At 36.7% G+C, this 19539-nt stretch overlaps 1 protein-coding gene across 4 annotated transcripts in view; it reads right to left on the minus strand.

Annotated features, from left to right (window-relative positions):
* MACROD2 (mono-ADP ribosylhydrolase 2) overlaps positions 1–19539 on the minus strand; it is an 850734-nt gene that overhangs the window by 574917 nt on the left and 256278 nt on the right. For all 4 annotated transcript variants that reach the window (XM_053972443.1, XM_053972442.1, XM_053972441.1 and 1 more), the window contains exon 5: positions 13359–13475. In XM_053972443.1, coding sequence (XP_053828418.1) covers positions 13359–13475 — 117 coding nt within the window. The remainder of the gene's footprint in view (positions 1–13358; positions 13476–19539) is intronic.

The following is a 19539-nucleotide window of genomic DNA, read 5'->3' on the forward strand; positions in this document are numbered from 1 at the left end:
ATGCATTAAGTATGATTGATACTCAGGAAAAAAAACAGCAGTTTATATTAATGATCTGCCTTAATTTCTTTGATTTTCAAAACTTTTAATATAAGAAAATATGAAAATGTTAAGGGTGTTCAGCTGGAAGAGGAAATTAGACAGATAAATATAATACAGCCTCTTTAATCCAAACATTTTCTTTAAAATAAATTCCACTTTCAAGCTTCATTTACAGTCTCATTTGCACAGAGTTGCCAATCCTGATTAGCCCGAATGAACTCCCTAAACATGAAGGTGAAATCTCCCAGACAGTGATATAGCAGGAGATTAGAACACCTGCAGACAACCAGTGTGCTACAATAGACTTTCTTTTTACTTGGAATTACCCTCAAATGAATACCTTCAAACATGAATGTAGAAAAGAGGGGATCTCACAATCCATGGTTAAACAGAAACTTCACATTTTAAAGCTAAAGAAATGCATTCTGTTTGAGACCAAAAGCTAAGAGACAAAGAAGTTTCTCTAGCTTTCAAAAACAGCGAGCCTTTAAAAAGGGAGAAAAGCATGATTTCTACCAAAGTCTCAAAACACTTTTAACGGGATCTAGTCATGAGTGATGTTACAGTAGGCAAGATACAAAAATATTTGCTCAGCCCACCAGTGGAACACATAATTCCTCATGGAGACCCAAAACACAACCCTCTAGAAAGCAATAATTTCTTTAAAAAACCCAAACAACTGATAATTTGAAAGATATGTATGTTGTGAGACTGATTGAAAATGAACACTTGGGTCATGAAAGTAAGAAATAAAGAAGGTAAGAAAGAAAGAAAGTAATAAAAAACAATTTTCACACTCAGCAAATCATCACATGCCATCTATTCCAGTTGATTATGGCATTTATTTGGTCAAGTATTCACAAGTTAAAACTCCATGTGTTTAATCATAGTCTGGCCTGTTATAAAGCATTATGTCTTAAGACTTTATTTGATCAGAAGGCAAGCTTAGACTAGTTCTTGCAACTTTGAGAAATTACAGTCAACCATTTCTCAATATCTGATAGGCAGGAAAAAGAAGAAATTAATTTTAAAATGAGTATGGTTTGATAATTGATACACAAGCCATGTTTCAAGAGCTGTGATTGGTAAAAATGAAGGGGGATTCCCTGAATGTATGGAACAAAGTATGGCACATAGCACACCTCATGCCAGAAAAAAAGAAATGTCTGTTATCTTTTTAATGCATATATTAAAACAAGGTAACAGATGAATAATGGATGAAGAATAAAATACCCAGGAAAATACATAACAATCATACTGAGAAATCACCACTTGAAGTGACTGCACAAGCATGTGCTGGAAAGAGGAAGAAAAGCTTGAAGTAGAAAAATGCAGAGGTATGAGAAAAATTATATACTTGCCAGGAGCAGCATGTAAAGAAGAAACTGTAGTTAATTGTACACTGTTAATTGTATGCCTGCCACTTTACCAGTTTGGACGCTAAAGGTGCAACATATACTGGATGCTGGGGTTGGAGCCAAATCACAGCTCCTGATGTTGAGCATCCAGACACTGTAAGCCAGTAGAGGTGCTTTTATGATCTAAAACACTGGCAGGTAAATACATTGTTATCCAAACATCAACAGCACATCCTTGTTACAATGTCTCCAATAAAACACATAATAATTCAAATGAGCATTGTCACTGCTTTGTATTAAGGAGGGCCTGAAGGTAATAGCTAAAAACAAAACCCTCTTTTAAAGAAACACATTGAATTCTTCTGCCATAGGCTGGGACATATGTTTGACTGGTTAGGTAATATGGGAAAGTGAGGAAAGTGTGGGAGGGGAACAAACATGTGTTTTGCACATGAGGCTAAAAGGGACACTGCCTTGGAAGCATTTATTTCAGGGCTCAGTGCAGCCAGCCCTGCCTAAAGCTCTCCTGGGTTTGAAGACACTGAATTCACTCCCTAAAAAACTACACAGATTAGGAAACCATTCATTCACCCTACAGGGGTACATCAAAATCTCAGACTGCTGAAAAAAACACAAGACAGGGACTTACCACACCTGCATCTAATATGCATCACCATTTATTTAATAAAATAGGATTCTTAGAAGGAAGCAGATTAGATAATGGGTTACAGAGCAATTGATTATGCAGTTCTGATTCAAATCCAACACAGAACAGGAGTGACAGAAAATTATTACCAAATTATGCCAGCTCAATGGATTACTCAAATTGCTGTAATACCCTCAGTTTGTCCTCACTGGGTATCACTTCAATACAAAAGTCACTTCCACAGTTGGAATTAATTCAAAGAATACCTTTAGAGTACAGAATATTCCAAAAACTGAATGTTCCTTTCTTACTAAAAACCAGTCAGCCTAATCAGATTTGGAAATCTTTCTCCTTCCCATGGCTGTCATGCCTGTCCATGTGTCTGTCTAGTGTAGCTTACATACATGGAGGGGTATTGTTTAATTTTAAACAAGCACTTAAATTCTTCATCCCTGCAGGCATGAGGGTGACTCTGAGCGGTTGGGAGGAGCAGTGGAACAAGCTCTGAAGCTACAATTTCTTCATATGCTACAGCCAAACACAACGTACCAAGCAGCATCACAACATGTGAAAAAGGCCAGAGCCCTCAGCTCTTTTGTATACAAGGTGAGGGTTTGTTCCACCTTAGAGGATTTCCTTTCAGAAATGCTGTGTCTGCCTTACAAATTTGCGTTTACTCATTTCTGATTCATGGTCACTGGGCCTCTAAAATATTGTTACTAAAAAAAAAAAAAAGACAAAAGAAGTCCTTTCTCATTTTCAGCCTCACCCTCTGTCTATGCTCACAAGGGATTCTCTGACCCATGAACTAACTGCTCTTTTTGACACAACCAGCTGGTAGGAAAGCTAAATAAAGCATTGTCTCAAACCAATAACAAAGAGATGTAACAAAAAATAAGAAAGGAAATCTTACTGTGGTTTTATAGAACTGGAAGTGTTGCAAGTTACATTAACTAGACAAAAAGTATCTGAGGACTTCAGAGAGAACTCCAGATACTCCAGCGGAAAAATTAAAGTTCCACACAGAAAGAGGACTCATGGATGTGTAGGTGCAAAAGGACATCCATGTATCGGAAAGACTCAGGAACCTCTGTCAGGGACCTTCTGCCTCTTCTCTGATGCCTTTGAATTCCCCATGGTGGGAAACTCATATAATACAAGTTTTCTTTACTTCTAACCTAATTATTCCCAAGCTAACATAGTGGTAATCCTTAAGAAAGACAGCTAATAAATATTCTTTAGCAATAAATCACACCAAGAGGGGAGGATTTATATCCTGTAAAAAACAAGCTCATAGCAGGGATCTGGCACTTCAGGAGCCTTATATCCTTCCTTTGGCTAGGACCAAACCTTCAAAGGCAAAACTCACTCTCAGAAATTCTCTTTCTTTGCCAAGTGTAAGATTGTAATTTACAGTGACTTTTTTGCATATTTGTTTTGTTCAACTCTCTAAAGTGAAAGAAATCCAACAATATCCATGGCTTCCCAGTCAATTTTGCATTAACTTCACTTTCAGCTTCTAATGAATAGGGCTGTATTGCAACAAACTAATTTTAAATGAAGTCTTCCCTGGGACTATTTCTGCTTCATTTTGTGGGGGAAAAAAAAAAAAAAGTTGTTTTAAACAAGATTACACCTCTGACAGGATTACACCTGACATAAATGCAATCTTTTACTTGAGTGAATTGTGATTTTCAAAACTACAGGTTTTCAGATAATCTATTTTTACATTTTACATTTACAAACTTCGGGCTTTTAATAATGTATTACATAACATTATTTTGTGTCCATGACACTTCTCAGAGTCTCAGTGGTTTTCTCCCCCTCTCTGTGTTACATATAAACACATGTGGAGCTTCCCCAGTTCTGTTGGAGGATTAAAATTGAATAACGCAGCTGTTAAAACAAAAATGCTTCAATAGAAACTGTTGTGTTCATGGGTCCTTCAGTTTATAGTCTTGTTTTGATGACCGGCTGTTTACAGTCCATGAAGACTATGAGATATTTAAACAATATTCTTATTGTATTCTTACTTTCTCAAAACCAACCCACGTGTTTTAATTCTAATGAAAATATTGTATAAAATAATACTGAAAGTGTAGTGAGAAAGTTACAAAAAAAAAAAAAAAAGTGATCCAGACAGATATAGCTATAATCAGATATCAAAGGGGTTATTTTTAGTGTTGCAAAGCATTTTACATTTATGTATTTATGTATTTATTTATTTATAAGCCTTGGAAAGCTACCAGCTATTTTTATTGAAAAACTAAATAGGAAGCATACTTAGAAGAGTGCAGTAATGTTCCAACACATTGTCATGTTGAAATATGAAGATTGTCAGATATTCCTCTGTCCATCTCTCTGACATATCACTAGGAAATATGACAATTCAGACCACTGTGTTAAAGGAAATTCAGTATAACTCAGTTTCCCAAGGAGCCAGAAGAGAGATGCATATAATGACAAATAGCTAAGCAAGAGTATGTAAGAAGATGTAATTCAAAGTTGGGGACAGCTGTTTAATTAATAATTTCTTCTAGCTTCCTACTGCATAAATTATATTATACAAATTATACTCACCAACAAACCAACACATGGGCAGAAACAGGAATTAAAAGTTTATGTTGGGAGTATTAGATCTTTCATGAATATAGTTTCCTCCTAAACCTAGTCCTAGAACTATTATCAGTCTCTTGGAGTACTGATGAGTCTTTTAAGTCACAGTTTGGGTTTTCTGTTTAAACATTTAAATACAACCAGAAAAGTCTAAATCCCAGATCAGAGTGACTGCTGTGCCCTGCAGATGATGGATTCCAAAGCTCCTCTGTATTCCCAGCAGTGAAACTTCAGTCCAAGTCCAGCAAGCTGAGAACCCTGTGCTGCAAACATTAAAAACTTTTCCAAGTAGTCGGTAAATGGCCAAAAATGAACCACATCCCGAATCTATGTTTTCTTACCAGCTAATAATCTAAGATATTGCCATCTACTCAGAGGAGAATAAATGGTACAACTTGAAAGCCATGCAATGGTGTAAATAATCTGCAATCCTGACTAGCTTGCACAGAGCTACAGATATACAGTAACGTAAATGTGTCCTTTCCATCACTTGCTTTGGCTTTTTTATGTTTGAAAAAGGTAAAAAAGTCACTGATGGCAACTCAAGGATCTTCATAAACATCATCAAAAGCTCACAAATACCAAACAAAGGAAGAAATTAATCTGAGAATTATAAGTGAAAAAAATAAATCCTTAGTGTATGGTCTTGCATTACAAGTCAAAAAAAACTTTAAAAAAAAATCTGTGTGAAGGCAGTATTAAGAAAAGGGGGATGCTATCAGAAACTAAAATAAAGGGGGAACAGATTTCTAGTGCTGAACAGCAACAACAACAAAAATCCTCGTGAATTTGGCCCCCATACTTGAAGGCAAAACATCCTCGATGATGTTCTCTTTTCACCAGTAGTGGAAGAGCATCTTCAATATATAAAATAACACCAATTTTACTTCTTACTACTATCTGATTAATCACTATTTAAATTCCTTCCTACAGCAATTAAAACATTATTTATACCCTATAGTCTCACACCTGCTGTTTTCTTTTTAAAGAGAAATGTTTCAAACACTTGGCCTAAGTTTTCACAAAAAAAACCCTAAGTACATAGATCAAAACATTGTTACATGGAACAGCCTCAAAATTCCTCGGCTGAGTGAAACAAAGATCTTTAAAAAAACCATTTTACATAACCTTCTCCTCCTATCTACTTAAGCCTGGTCTAAAGCAATTACATTACAGATAAAGAACTCACAAAACCGTCCTGCTTTTTGTCTGTATTATTCCTTCAAAATATAATCAGAAAAAGACCCAACACCAAATTAGAAACTTTAAACCTCAACTGCAAAGTTTGTGGGTAAGTGAAGGAGAACTCAAAAAAAATCACAGCACCATTCAGATTCATATTATTCCTTCTGCTTTATTTCAAAATAGTAGAAAGATCTTTATTTATTACTTATGATCTGATTACTTCCATTTGCAAATAATTCGTCATATTTTTGGCTGCATAATGTGCAGTTTCAGCACAAAAAGGAATCCTATTCTTTGCTTTCAAGAAAGAAAATTAGGCTGTACTGTTTTTAAAACATTCCAGCTACAATCATATAATTATTATTAATCTGAAGAAATTATATGAAGGTAATGACCTCTAAGGGGCTCCAATTTTAAACCTTTTTGCTACTCCAGGGAAATAGAGGATCCGCAGTTACTGTTCTGATTCGAGCCCCAGGCCTGTGCCAACACACTTTATAAGCTAAATCCAGGTTTGGGAGACAGGCTGCATATTTTTCAGAAACTAAACCAGCATAAATCACAAAGTGCCAACACACTATGAGGTTAATGTTGTGTTTTACTACAGTAAGCAATTTCTATCACCATTTAAAATGAGACAAGCAAAATTCAGGCAGACAAAATCTCATGCATCAAAGATTAATTTCCAAGTACTGAGCATTGGCTTTGGCTACTGAAGGAACATATTAGAGTGGGAGCAGCATCCACTGCACTTAAAGGAGTATAAATATCTCTGTTCTAACCCCTTCTCCTTGTCAGCTAACAGTAGTGATGGGGATTTTGTTTATTTTTCATGCATTAGACTTTTCCATCTTTTTATTATTATTTGAGTAAAAAGGACCAACTATATCCAAGTACGGAGGAAATAAAATATATTAGCCTTGAGGGGCAGAACGCCCTTATCCAGTGCCAACATACCTGAGGAATGACTCTACACCGCCAGTGTGGAAAGGCATATTCCAGCAAATTATTTTGCACCTAATTAGGAGACATTTTAAATAGTACTTTGCACATAAATTAAGCATTAGGAAAGTGTTTACACCTTGTAACTCACTCTCTGTTCCATCAAGGGGGTTTCCAGACAGTGCTGAATGCTCATGCCAAGCAACTGTGATAAAGAGTGCAGGCTGCTGTCCCCAGTACACCACCCTGCAAACTCAGTTCTGTTACTGCTTTCAGTAACAATGAAAATCAGACCTTTGCAGAAAATGTAGCTGTCCAGAATTACAGAAGTAAAGCCGGGGAGGGAAATTCATGGCATCAGGTTTCTACTGCCTGCTATTACAACGTATTAACACACATTGTATTTTTGCCAGTGGTGGAGCCAATTACTGAGCAAATGGCTCAGGGCTGCTCTAAAACGTCTCAGTGCCCACTTCTGTCCTGGAGTTCAGTATTCAGTGACCAGACTATAACAAGCAATGCCCAGAAGAGGAAGATCTAGATTTAGCAGTGAAGATCGATAGTAAAACATTTCCTTTAGCCACAACACATACATTTGTAACCAAACAATTAGATGCAAAACGACAGCTTCCAGCAGAGCAGGCCATGAGTTAACCACAGCACGACACTGCAGAGAACACTGACAAACACAAGCTTGAGTCCATTCACAAATTAAATTTTAAAGAATCTATCTATTAAAAATAATGTCTGTGAGCTAGGCTCAAATCCAAGGACAAAGACCATATACTCTTGTGATGGAGGATTCTTGCCAATTCATAACCTCTGGTAGCTACAGCACTTGTCCCTTTTCTTCCCAAACTGATGACAGACCCTATACAGACTTGGAAGAGAAAGAGATGTTTGAACTTGTTTAGCTGAAATTAATAAATGAATTCCCCATCATCCCCAGGAGTCCTAACTTCTCCCTTTTCATAGGTGTGTGGGGCTGTATGTAAGGAGGAGACAAGCCGTACAGCTTTACAAGAAACCCTCTCTAAAATCTAAGGTGGTTTTAGGACCAAAGAAGTAACCATTAATACTTCCCTTCCAACACTATCACAGTATAGGCATGTATGTGAGTGCTCATGGTGAATACAGCAGGTCATTAAGATGACTGGACCCAATTAGATCAAATTAAAACACAATAAAGACATGACTTCACTTACTTTCAAAATGGTCTTAAAATACATAATATGATCTTATTAAAAAAACTTTTGTAACCCAGAAACCACTCAGAAGAAAAACACATAAATATGTGGTAAGTGGTTTTGTTAATTATAAAGAAAACCTTTCCCAAAGGAATCTGAAAAAGAAAAATATCTCTTAAGGAAAAGGGGTCTCAGACCTTTGATTAGTACTAACTTGCTTTGCTTAATTTTCAATTTGGTTTTAAATGTACCAGCAATGATAACAATTTAAAGGGATGGGAAAGAGCAGCTCAGTGCTGCTTCAGGAAATCCCTGTGTTTCTCCAGCTACATATTGCCTTCTCAGGAGGTGTCATGCAGTTTGGGCACATGGCTGACAATAATGTGAGGCTACTCAACTAAGAGTAGAAATACATCTCTGCTGGAAAACTATCATAGCTTTTATGAGTTTATATGCTATTAATGATTGTGTCACCTTAGGCTGCACCTATTTATCTGAAATTTCATCAAAATTCATTCAATTATGCATCAGTTGTGGGAGAAGATCAAGAATCTTGACCAACTGAGAGTTAGGTCAAGATTCTTGACCTAAGAATCAAGTCAGTCTTCTCTAAGCAATCCTGTCTTGTCCACATATTGCTCACTTTTACACCTTCCTTTCTAATTTCCAAACATATTTTTCAATTCCCAGACTTACCTTTTACCAGAATAAATAGGGAGGTAGCAAACTGAACAACCATCAGAACCATGCAGAGGAAAGCAACTCTTCAAGCCTCACATATCAGAAATTTAGAATAATTTGAAACAAAACATGTATTGTTTTATAAACAAGGTAATAAAAATAAGAAAACAAATTTCTTTTTGGAATCCTGGAAATATGAAAAATATCCTTGAACATGATGCCCCAGGCCTCCAACTGGTCAGTTTTGTAGTGCAGTAGAGTTTTGGAGTTCCATTTCTACATAAATCAACCTTTTAATTACAGCTCTGCACCTGATCTCCGAGAAAATTAGGAGATTTAAAAATCAGTACCATTACAGCCTTACTTTAAAATAATACTCTGCAAATATTCATCTTTTAAAGACTGGAAATTATGTCTACATAACAGAAGCACATTTTTTAATCTCTGCTTTTTAATCTCCACTTTTTAATCTGATTAAACAAATTTAAAAGATTATTCCTCCTACTGCGTTTAATACTAGCACTTCTCCTAACTACTTATTTCACAGCAGGAACTGCCTCTGAGAGCACATTCACATTATTACTCTAGGCTGATCTTGGACCAGAAGACTTCCTATATATGCTATTTACTCAGGGACTGTGCTTAAAGTACTAAAAATGTCAAGCAAACAGAAAAAAAAAATTCTAAATATTATAGATTTATTATAAATATAAACCATTGTATTAGAAACTGGTTAGCAAGGTGTCTCCACCAAAAGTCCACCTTTCAAATTTACTGATGGTTGGTTCTATCCCATATTAGAGGCTGTAAGATTTTATTTTCCTAGATTTAGGAGCTTTACTATCTGACATTTTTCAGAAAAAGAAAGAAATTGTTTCTATTTGTAACAATAGAAAAACGTTTGTTTGGGGGTCCTTTCCTGCCTAGGTCAGGGTACCACATGCCTGTGCTGGTTTTCAATTGTCTTTAGGCCTGTTAAATACCAGGCAGAATGGGACTCTATTTTCTAATATGTCCTGACAGGGTCTTTTTTTATAGTGAACCTCTGCAAGCAGATAACAATCCACAAAGCTGTTATGGACCCCTCGTTCCAGCCATAAACACAATTTACATCCAGACCATTTTCTGCCAGTAGAGCCAACTGAGACTATTAATCAAATGAGAAAGAAAACAAGCAATAGTAGAGCTTTAAACAGATACTGTTCATCTGTTATTTAAAGCATGTCAGTATCAGAGTACTGCTCAATGTTTGAAGATCAGCTGTACAATATTTAGAATGAACTGTTCTTTAAAAGGAACAACAATATGAAGTACAGAAGTTAAGTAATTGATGATCAGTCTGGGACAGCATTAAAGGAAACGATCTCAGAGCAAAAGGCACTGCCTTTTTCAGCCCTCCAGAGCACTATGGAAACTTGGGTGCCTGCATAGGTGTTTGCTGAAAAACAACAATAGATGACATCAACCAAATTATGCATTCAGCAAATAACTTGGTTGGCATTTGGGGGGGCTTTGTGTAGGCTTTTGCAGCACAGGAGGCAGATGGTGATTACACTGATTTCTGTAAAACTGTACTGAATGTTACATTAACTGGTAATTAGAAAACTCAGTTTGACTTCCTTTCTATTTTCAAACAGAATACATTTTGGCATAACAAAGTATATATCTTGAAAAGTTCATAAAGAAACATCTCCAGGCCACAGACATATGTTAATCTTGGTCTGTTCACATTATTACAATAAAGAGGTGAAGAAAGTTATGAACTATTGTATGTATTCTCCCTCTGAACATTTGCTGTTACTTGTGTACTTCACAAACTGATTTCTGACTCAGATGCACCAAGAACAAATCACAGAAAGCCAGCCTATACACTAAATCTTTGCATTTTTCAGTCAGATATTATTTTTTCAATTTTTCCACTATGAGGAAGTTATTTGTCAGACCTGTTCTTGTTTAACCTAAGTAAATATGGCAAAGTACTCAATAAAAATACAATAGATCATAAAGATGGCCAGAGTGGTTTTTATTTCCCAACTACTACCTTCCTAACAAAGCATACCTTCCCTTCGGTGCCAAACTTAATCTCAGCTTCCTCCAAGTCATTGATAAAATAAAGCAATATGCTGCATGATTTTTGAATACTAAATCTTTTTTAATATGGAGTCCTTGCTGAAGCCCAAGTCCTGCATCAGACAGCACACACAGGCTGCTGCGTTCCAGAGCAGCTTTGCTGAATTCAGGAAACTGTTTCCAAGCAAAGCATTTCAGGATCAAGAACTTGAAATGGGGAAATCCCAGGGGTAGGAAACAAAATTGTAACATTTTAGAATTCTGTTAAATAACAAAAACACAACAAACACCCAGACACAACAACTCATCATGCTAAGAAATGCATTTTACATTTACTATAATTGTTTGTCCAACTACAGTCACAAGAACAGACAACAGAATAAATAATTCACTACTCAAAAAAGTGTTAACTGATTATTGTAGTTGCTCCCCTACCCACAAACAGATCAATAAAAAGCAAACTGCTTGTGAAAGTTGGAAGTTAGCAGTCAACCATAACCTTCAGCAATTTGCTGGCACACAACCTTGCCTCACAACGGATCTGGATGGGAGAGTCTGGACCTCCTTTCACAGTGCTGCTTCCTCAGGAAAGTCAAATGCAAAATAGTTCCCACAGTTAAACTGTCATACTATTAAGACAAAGTGACAGAGAGTGACAAAAGATATCCAGTAGCTTTATAGCTCTCTAAAATATGAAACCAGTCTTGACTGTTTGATCACTTTCAGATGAATGGTTTAAAAGGTACAATAATTGAATGAGCCTATAAACTAAAGCTTATAGAGGCAAAGTAAAAGAAAACAATAGTGAGAACACAAATATATTTTCATGAAAAAAATTAATAAATCAAGAGTTTTAAATTCTCAGCCTCTGCATAAAAATTGTATGTTTCCCTCTCTGTGCCTGTTGATGTTAAAGGTATCCTGTCCCCTTCTCATGTTGATGCATGATCAAATACAAATAGACATGGCTTTGATGCAATTTCAACTTCTAAGAATACTGATTAAGAAAAATACTGGCTTTTCCCCAGGCCTGGTTACAGGTTTTATTTCCAGCTTCAAGTGATAATGAGTTTTCTAATTGTTTTGTTTATTATTCCTACACAAAGAACTAAGATTTTCCTATAGCCTTCAAATAGGATCTCATTTTTCAAACCTAACTTAAGCAGCCCCTTGAACTGCTGCAAGATTTAAAGGGAGGTCACACCTCAGACATGACCTTTCCTCTTTCTAACACACATCAGTTGCCTTGATACTTTGTATTTAATTTCTGTCACTAAAATACATGGGAGGAATTATGCACCTACTGATGAGCAGCTTTTTCTGTCCCTCCAGAGATACTTTTTGGTTAAAGGGGGAGAACATCAAACATCCCCAGAAGAGTAAATTACAATGTGTCATCCAACAATCCCTTTTATGGGAATCTGGTGATGATTTGAGCCATGTACAAACCCAAGCTAACTACCACAATGAATCTTCCTCAACAATTTCCCTGACCTCTAGTCAAATTAGCCTTTCATAAATGACCATTATGATGTGGTAAAACTACGTATAAAATACAGCAAAGTTTTCCCACACATAGAAATTACCACAGTCAAGGAAATAACTGGAAGCTCTCATGATCGTCATCATAGAAAGAGGAAAAAAATGACTGGGAAAACAATTTTCATACCTTTCTAAGACATTAAGGACTACAGGAGCCTAGAGAGATACCTGCTACTGCAGCCAGCTTTTGATTTTACATGACAGTAAAGTGAGATCTAGATATTTTTGAATGAGCCATGTTCCTGCTGCAGCCTGCATATCCCAAAAAGAAGAAAAAAGAAAAAAAAGATAGTTGAATTCTAGTTATATGAAGTCTGCAATGCTTTTTGGTATTTGTATCTTCATGTCTTAATATACTATTCTATAAGATCCTAATTTGCAAAGATTTCTACTTTATATTCTCATATAATGGACTGGCTGACCAATGTGCTGTGAACATGTTAGAGTTCTGCAAGACAAGCTCAACAGCTACACAACACAGTCAAATAACCACCTTCCTACTTGAAATAGGAGGAAAATTTTTGACAATTCCACCTTCAAAGTGCAAAAACATTCCAGCACTGAGCTGTACTCTGTCGAAAGCTAAAGTGTGACAGATGCCTTCACAGTAATTGCCAATCAGACACTACACAGCAGCTGAAAACACAATACATCACTTTGATCTCCTGGGCCCTCAAAGTATTCACAATCAAGGAATCTGCATGAAGAATATCAAATATGCAACATTTCAAAAAACTGTCTCCGCGGAACTTAAATATGATAATGTATATTTTGTTCATATTTCATAAAGCATTTCCAATCCTTTATTATGCATATGAAAGGATAGGTTTTAGCTTGCAAAAAATAAACATGAAAGATGCTTTATATTTTAGAGACATGTAAGTTTTCATCGCGTAACATAGGTGAAATAATCATTTAGAAAAGCCTGAATTGCTTTGAGGGGAAGACATTATTACAGAACATGCTTAATTAAGTCCCACTGCTAATTCTGTAAAATGAATACCCTGTTGAATTAGACTGCAGGGAAATGAACCATGCACACCAGCAACACATGCTGGAAACAAGAACGCTGAGAAAGGCTTGACTTACATTTTGCAGGTAGGTCGTAGCCACAGGTAATTTTGGCCTGTCCAGTCTCACAGCCACTCAGGTTGCGACACTCAGCAACTAAGCAGGGCCCGGCAGCTCGGTGTATGCAGCCATCCACTACAAAACAAGCCCAGAACATGGAATTTATTAAAAGCCACTTTTTATGTTGTCTTCACTCATGGTCATAAACATTTACTGCCCATTTTTATAGTCAAAGCCCAGACCAGTTGATCTGTAAGTTGATATCTAAATATATACCATTTTTTTCTTTTGATAAATTAGTCAATGAGTTTTGCAAAAACATAATTTTTAGCCAACTTCTGCTAATTGAAAAGCAAACATCCAGAAAATGTAAAGTAGAATAAAAGTTTCAGTATTAGAAAAGGATCTTACTGAAGGCTCTAAGAAATTCTCACGACGAATTATGAAAAGAATTTGATCCCTATCTAAATGCCAAACTCTCTTTTATAGCATACCTCTGATACTTCTACAACTGTGCAGGCCATTTAATGTCACCATGCTACTAATGCCTTAATAAAAATTCCAATAAATAATGCTTACTGTTTTGAAATATAAAAAATACCTACTTCTGAGCTTTTCAAATTTTTCCATCTTTTAAAATTTTGCATTATTCATGCAATACTTTGGAGTTAATTAAAAAATAATTACTAAAGGTTGCAATTGCAGCTAAGTATGCAAGAAAATTCGTAGAGCACATAGATCTTATTGCCTTCAGGAGCCAGCAAAATAATAAAACAAGGCTGCTGGCACAGCAATTCTGCCCTCTCAACATGCAATCCAAGAAATCGTTTACTGTAATTATAGAAAGAGGATAGAAAATAATAAAGGAAGTAGTGTATGCATGAACATATTCACTAGAGTAAAGCCCTAATTCAGCAGCAGTTATGGAGTTCAACTAGAAGAAATAATCTTCACATAAACTACAACATCAACTCAAAAGGTAAAATAAGCTCAAGTATAAAAGCTAAACAAATACTTATATAGCTAAGAAAGGACGAGTCTGTATGAACATTGTTTAAGATTTATTTCATATTTTACTTCAGATTTAAATAGTTCAAACTTAGAGCTATGCCCTGCAGCATGTTTCAAGCAGGTAAACCAGAACAGGTTTGAAATGGCAAGGGGGGATGGGTTTTTAAGAGATTCACATCACCTGGTCACAGCAGGAGCTGTGTAGCTTCCTACAGGCTCACATTTGGGCAACCCATGGCACTCAGTGCTCCCACTGACCACGCAGAGCCAGCTGCATCGCAGCAAGACGGGGAAACTCCCTCACCCCGAGATGGTCCTGGAAGCCACAGTGGAAACAATGGCAGTCCTCTCTACATAAAGGCCATAACTGGTTTTATGAGGTATTGAGTATTTCCTGAAGTAAGGCATCTCCAAGTGGGGAGGCAGATAACATCTTCAAATGGATGAAACCGTCTTCTGCTAAGTGTTAAAAACCTGATTGTCCTTTCTGAGGAGTTCTATACCTGAGTTCATGTTCTGGTGACACAGTAAAAATGGATAAGCAGTTCCTTGCAACACTCCATGCCCATCCTGGACGCATTGTCACTGATTTTCAAACTGGTTTTTTGTAGTACTTTATATTAGCAAAAGATAACTACGGAATGATGTGATACTGCACTTTCAATGAAATTTTCTAAAATTGTTTATTGAAAAGACCATGGATGCCAAGCCACCAACTGTAAGTACATTGCACATTCTCTGTCCCAAGACACCAAGGCTTCTTATTCTACCTCAGCTGAACTTTTGTTGTTAACTTACCCAAAATCTCTGCTCAACAGACTCCAAGATGCTACTGCAAGAATAATATTTTGTAACATTAAAGAAAGAATGTTTGAAATTTATCCTGTGTTCATAATATCCAATTTAATTGTTTTAACCTAATTACTAAATGCTCTTCCAAACTAAGCAGGATAAGTAAACAAGTATGCATTGAAACCTCAAGAGTATTTTTATAAGCAGCATCACCACAATCTTTACCAACCCTAGCACTTCCTGAGACACCGACATAAAAACAGCACAGATGCTTAGGACTAGCACTTTCTCCACGATTCTTTACACAGGAAGAAGTCCTTAGGAATACTGGACAAGGGCTCAAGTCCATGCAAGGATTCACTTGGTGGCTGATGAATCATTTCCACTGCTGAGGTCCTTCCTGTCCCCACCAGTTCAGCCCTTTCCTTTGAGCAGTGTCCGTGCAAGGCTCAGCTGCCCTCTCAACTGCACAAACCAACCTCTTCTTCCTCAATTCACCAGCCTCTTCCTCCATTCACTTTAGCATAAGTCCAGCTCAGAGCACAGCCAAGCAATGGGACCTGCAGAAGGAAACCATCGCCTCTGCCAGGGAAGTGGAAGCACAGGTTTGCCACTTCTAAGCCTGTGATGGATTAAAATACCCAAAATCAGAATTCCATGTGTCAGAGCAGCTGTGATCACACAGGAGATCCCAGCTCCCCATCTACAACCCCTCTCATGTTGGAAGGGTGCTCTTAATGCAAATACAGCTATGATAAAGATGGTCTATCAGTAGTTTCCTGGTTCCACATGTCTGTGTCCAACCTTTATAAGCAAAGAAGCCCCAGAAGGATGAAAGAATAATTGAAAAAAATTGAATTCTTAACAGAGAAAAATCAATTCTATCACAACCAATCCTGACATATGACAAGGAAAATGGAAGACATCTGCCAGAATGGAACAAGTAGACATGCATACTTCCCTTATAAAGGTGGCACAAGAGAAAATGATTGAATGCTCCAGACAGGCTTAGATGGAAAAGTAGAAATTAGTATTTGATATACTTCAGTGACTGATGACACAGAAGAATGAAAGTGGGGAGGCAGGAAGGGGGAGAACAGCATCAACAAAATCAAAACCCAAAACCCAAACACCAAACCACCCAAAACTTTCATAATAACCTCTTTTTCCTATCATACTTCATTAAATACATTAATAGAGATGACCTCTGGTCTGTGCAGCATTTTTTATTTCATAACTCAATAACTCATGCCAGAAATACTCTATGTTTCAAATAATATATTCACTTCAGAACTACACTGAAATATATTGCCAAATATGAGCACTCTTCCTAACACAAAGTAAGATAATTGCAAAGGTAGAGTAGATTGACAAATCTAAATATGATTCTTCAGCCTCTGCTACAACATGTCTTAGCCATATTAATTAAGAAAAAAGAAAAACATGGAACAGGCATGTATAAAATATTTACATGAGATATTCTGTTTCTGGAGGTGTGTAGCAACTAGCAATGTCAGTGTACAGAGAATCAAGCACTATGAACAGGGAAACTTTGTGGAAATTACAGATAATAACAACAACCTCAGGAGGGAAAAATTATGGTCAAAGACATTTTTTATTCTGTAGTAATGAGGAAGAAATTTACACGATAATAATGGCATGCTGCCAAATTAATAGGAACGTGAAAAATCCTTGATATATTGGTTTCAGATATTTCATCTGTATTTTCAATTTTCAGTTTGCTATATAGATGCTCATCTGCATTATTCCAAAAAGATCTGGAAAACATTAGACCATATCCCACTATTCATTGTACAACTGGCTGAAAAAAACAGTCAAATCTGATTTGGCATCACATGACAATGATAAGGAATTGTGCTTTATCAGTGCTTTCTACAACCAATACAAAATGTGATTTCACTTCAAAGCCCTCACTCTGACTCACAGTGTGCCTTTTCTTCTACAGGCTGTTCAGGTTTATGGAAATCACATAGATATGCTTTGGGTTATTTTCATACACAAGTGACCTGCCATTTAAGGTCTATGGGAAAGATGTGGGAAAATTCCCACAGACAAAACTGTCAGTCATAACTAAAAGAAATCCGATCTCTGATCTGCATGCTGATCAAGCGACAACACTTGAAGATACTAAAGAGAGGGTTTCTAACTATCCTTGGTACTGTGCTTCTTGAAATGAGTTTTGGGTTTATAAACCAAGCTACTTTGAAGGATTTTTGAGAGCACTGAGTCCTGCCTAGGGCCACCAGTGAGGCAGCAAACACCCACAGGATGGTGGAAGAACACCGTCTTCTCTTTTGCCTCCCATCCCAACAAACTGGTACCCCACAATCAGAGGTCCCATAAATTCTCTGAAATAGCACACAACACTTCAGCTTTTGAATGACTGCAAAGACTTAATGCAGGTCAACCTGTCTTTTGAAAAGTGATCCTGTTACCCAATGCCTTCATGTGTGGAGAGCCCAGAAAAACTGGGTTTCTGTATTTATTGTTTCACCATGCTTGGGTGGACAAGCACATGGAAAGGGCTTCTCAATCCTGAAGACTGACAAACATGAACAATATTTTGAGGGCTGAAAAACAGCTCAAGAAACTTCAGATTCATTTCATCTCTATAGTTCAAGTTGTTCATGCTTGTGTAAAGCTATCAAAAGTAGTACTCTAATTTTCTTTTCATGAAAAATAATAGCTATTTCATTGTATGCTTCCATAAGTTTCAGGAGCCACTAGGGACAGTGCTTTGTTCTCCCAACAATTCACCAGAAGCCATTAATGAAGAAAAACTATTTTCAAAGCTACTGCAGCCAATGGCATTGGTGGGCACAAAGAAGTCAGCTGAAAATAATTGCTTAAAATACACGAACAAAGTCAGGTATCAAAATAAAAATCCTACACAAAAGGACAGCATATTTATAACATCATGTTAAACAAAAATATGTAATCTTTGACACCATCTTTCTCCCTATACACTGAAGGATGCTAACAGGTGAAATCCTGTCTTAATTAATTTATTGTAAAACAATTGCATTTGTCCTCCACAATTAAAGGGTTAAAGTTATATAGTAAAAAATATAGCTAATTTACTGCTATACAATATAGAACAAATCTATTTCTTAGAGAAAATGTCTTAAAATTGCATATGAAGCAAAAGCACAGGAAACACAGAATTAAGGGTATCATGGGATGCTGCTTAAAAAAAATAACCTCAGCAAAACTAGCCTTGCAGTGCAGATGGTAATAAAAAGGGTAAGGTAATCTAACACCACAGCAAAAAATACAAACTCCTCCAGGAATAATAAGGCCCAAATTTCTTTTGTGACCTTGTGTGCAAGGCTGAATAAAGTGAGCTATGATGTAAACAACATATGCAGATTTATTGTGTTACAATTCAAGAATCTATATAGTCTTTTTTCCATAGTAATTCCCGTTCTCTGGTGCTTTTCCAGATATTCATTTCTTGTTTTCAGTAGGAAATTCATGAGATTTGCTTATCTAAGAAAGTCACCTGTGCTTGATATATCTCTGAAGTGGTACTGCTCTTCCACATGGCATATGCCACAAGTGCATACAACCAGAATAATATCATTGCATTAGATGCAGTGCTGGGGACAAAAGAGAAAACTTCTTTGTGCATTGTAGAATCTCTGCTACACATGTCCTCTGTTCTTGTGGACCTTCCAAAAATGCCCATTGCAAGGATGTGTGTGGCAACCAGAAGGAAAACAAACAAACAAAAACAAAGACAAAAAACACCACTCTCCAAAAAACCACCACCAAACCCCCACATAACAATCCAAGAACCAACTCACATGAAACTCAGCTTCACTCTGCTAAACTGGCAAAGCACCTCTGAAAAGTTCATTGGAATCAACTGCTGCCAAAGTTGCAACTGTACCTCTGAGACCAATGTCAAGAGGAAATAAATCCTGCCATCAAGAGACAACAGGTGATGGTCTAGCGAACAAAGGTGGGGATCTTAAAAAGATTATAACACAGATGCCAGTCGACTGCTAGGAACAGCAGTTTTTATTACTGAGATGGCCTCTGTCATTTGGAAGTTTAATGAACTGGAGATTTTTAATCTGCACTGGTTTATAGGCCTCTAACATAATTAATTTTAAAAACTTAGGAATTATACAGTATTTCCTGGCCAAAATCTCAGCGTTGAAAAGCATGATCTTAAGCTTTATCCTTAAAATTCTCCATTTTAAACACAGAAAGCACAGATGAACCATTTATTTTGAGATGGCTAGTTCCCTGAATTACATTCACATTCCATCACAATCTACATTCACGTTCCTTAAATATTCATACTTTCAGAAACCCTTAGTGGGTACGCCTTAAGACCAAAATGAGACCTGCAAGTCTTGATGCTTAA

The sequence above is a fragment of the Vidua macroura genome, chromosome 3 (genome assembly GCF_024509145.1).
Source record: "Vidua macroura isolate BioBank_ID:100142 chromosome 3, ASM2450914v1, whole genome shotgun sequence".
Lineage (NCBI taxonomy): Eukaryota > Metazoa > Chordata > Aves > Passeriformes > Viduidae > Vidua > Vidua macroura.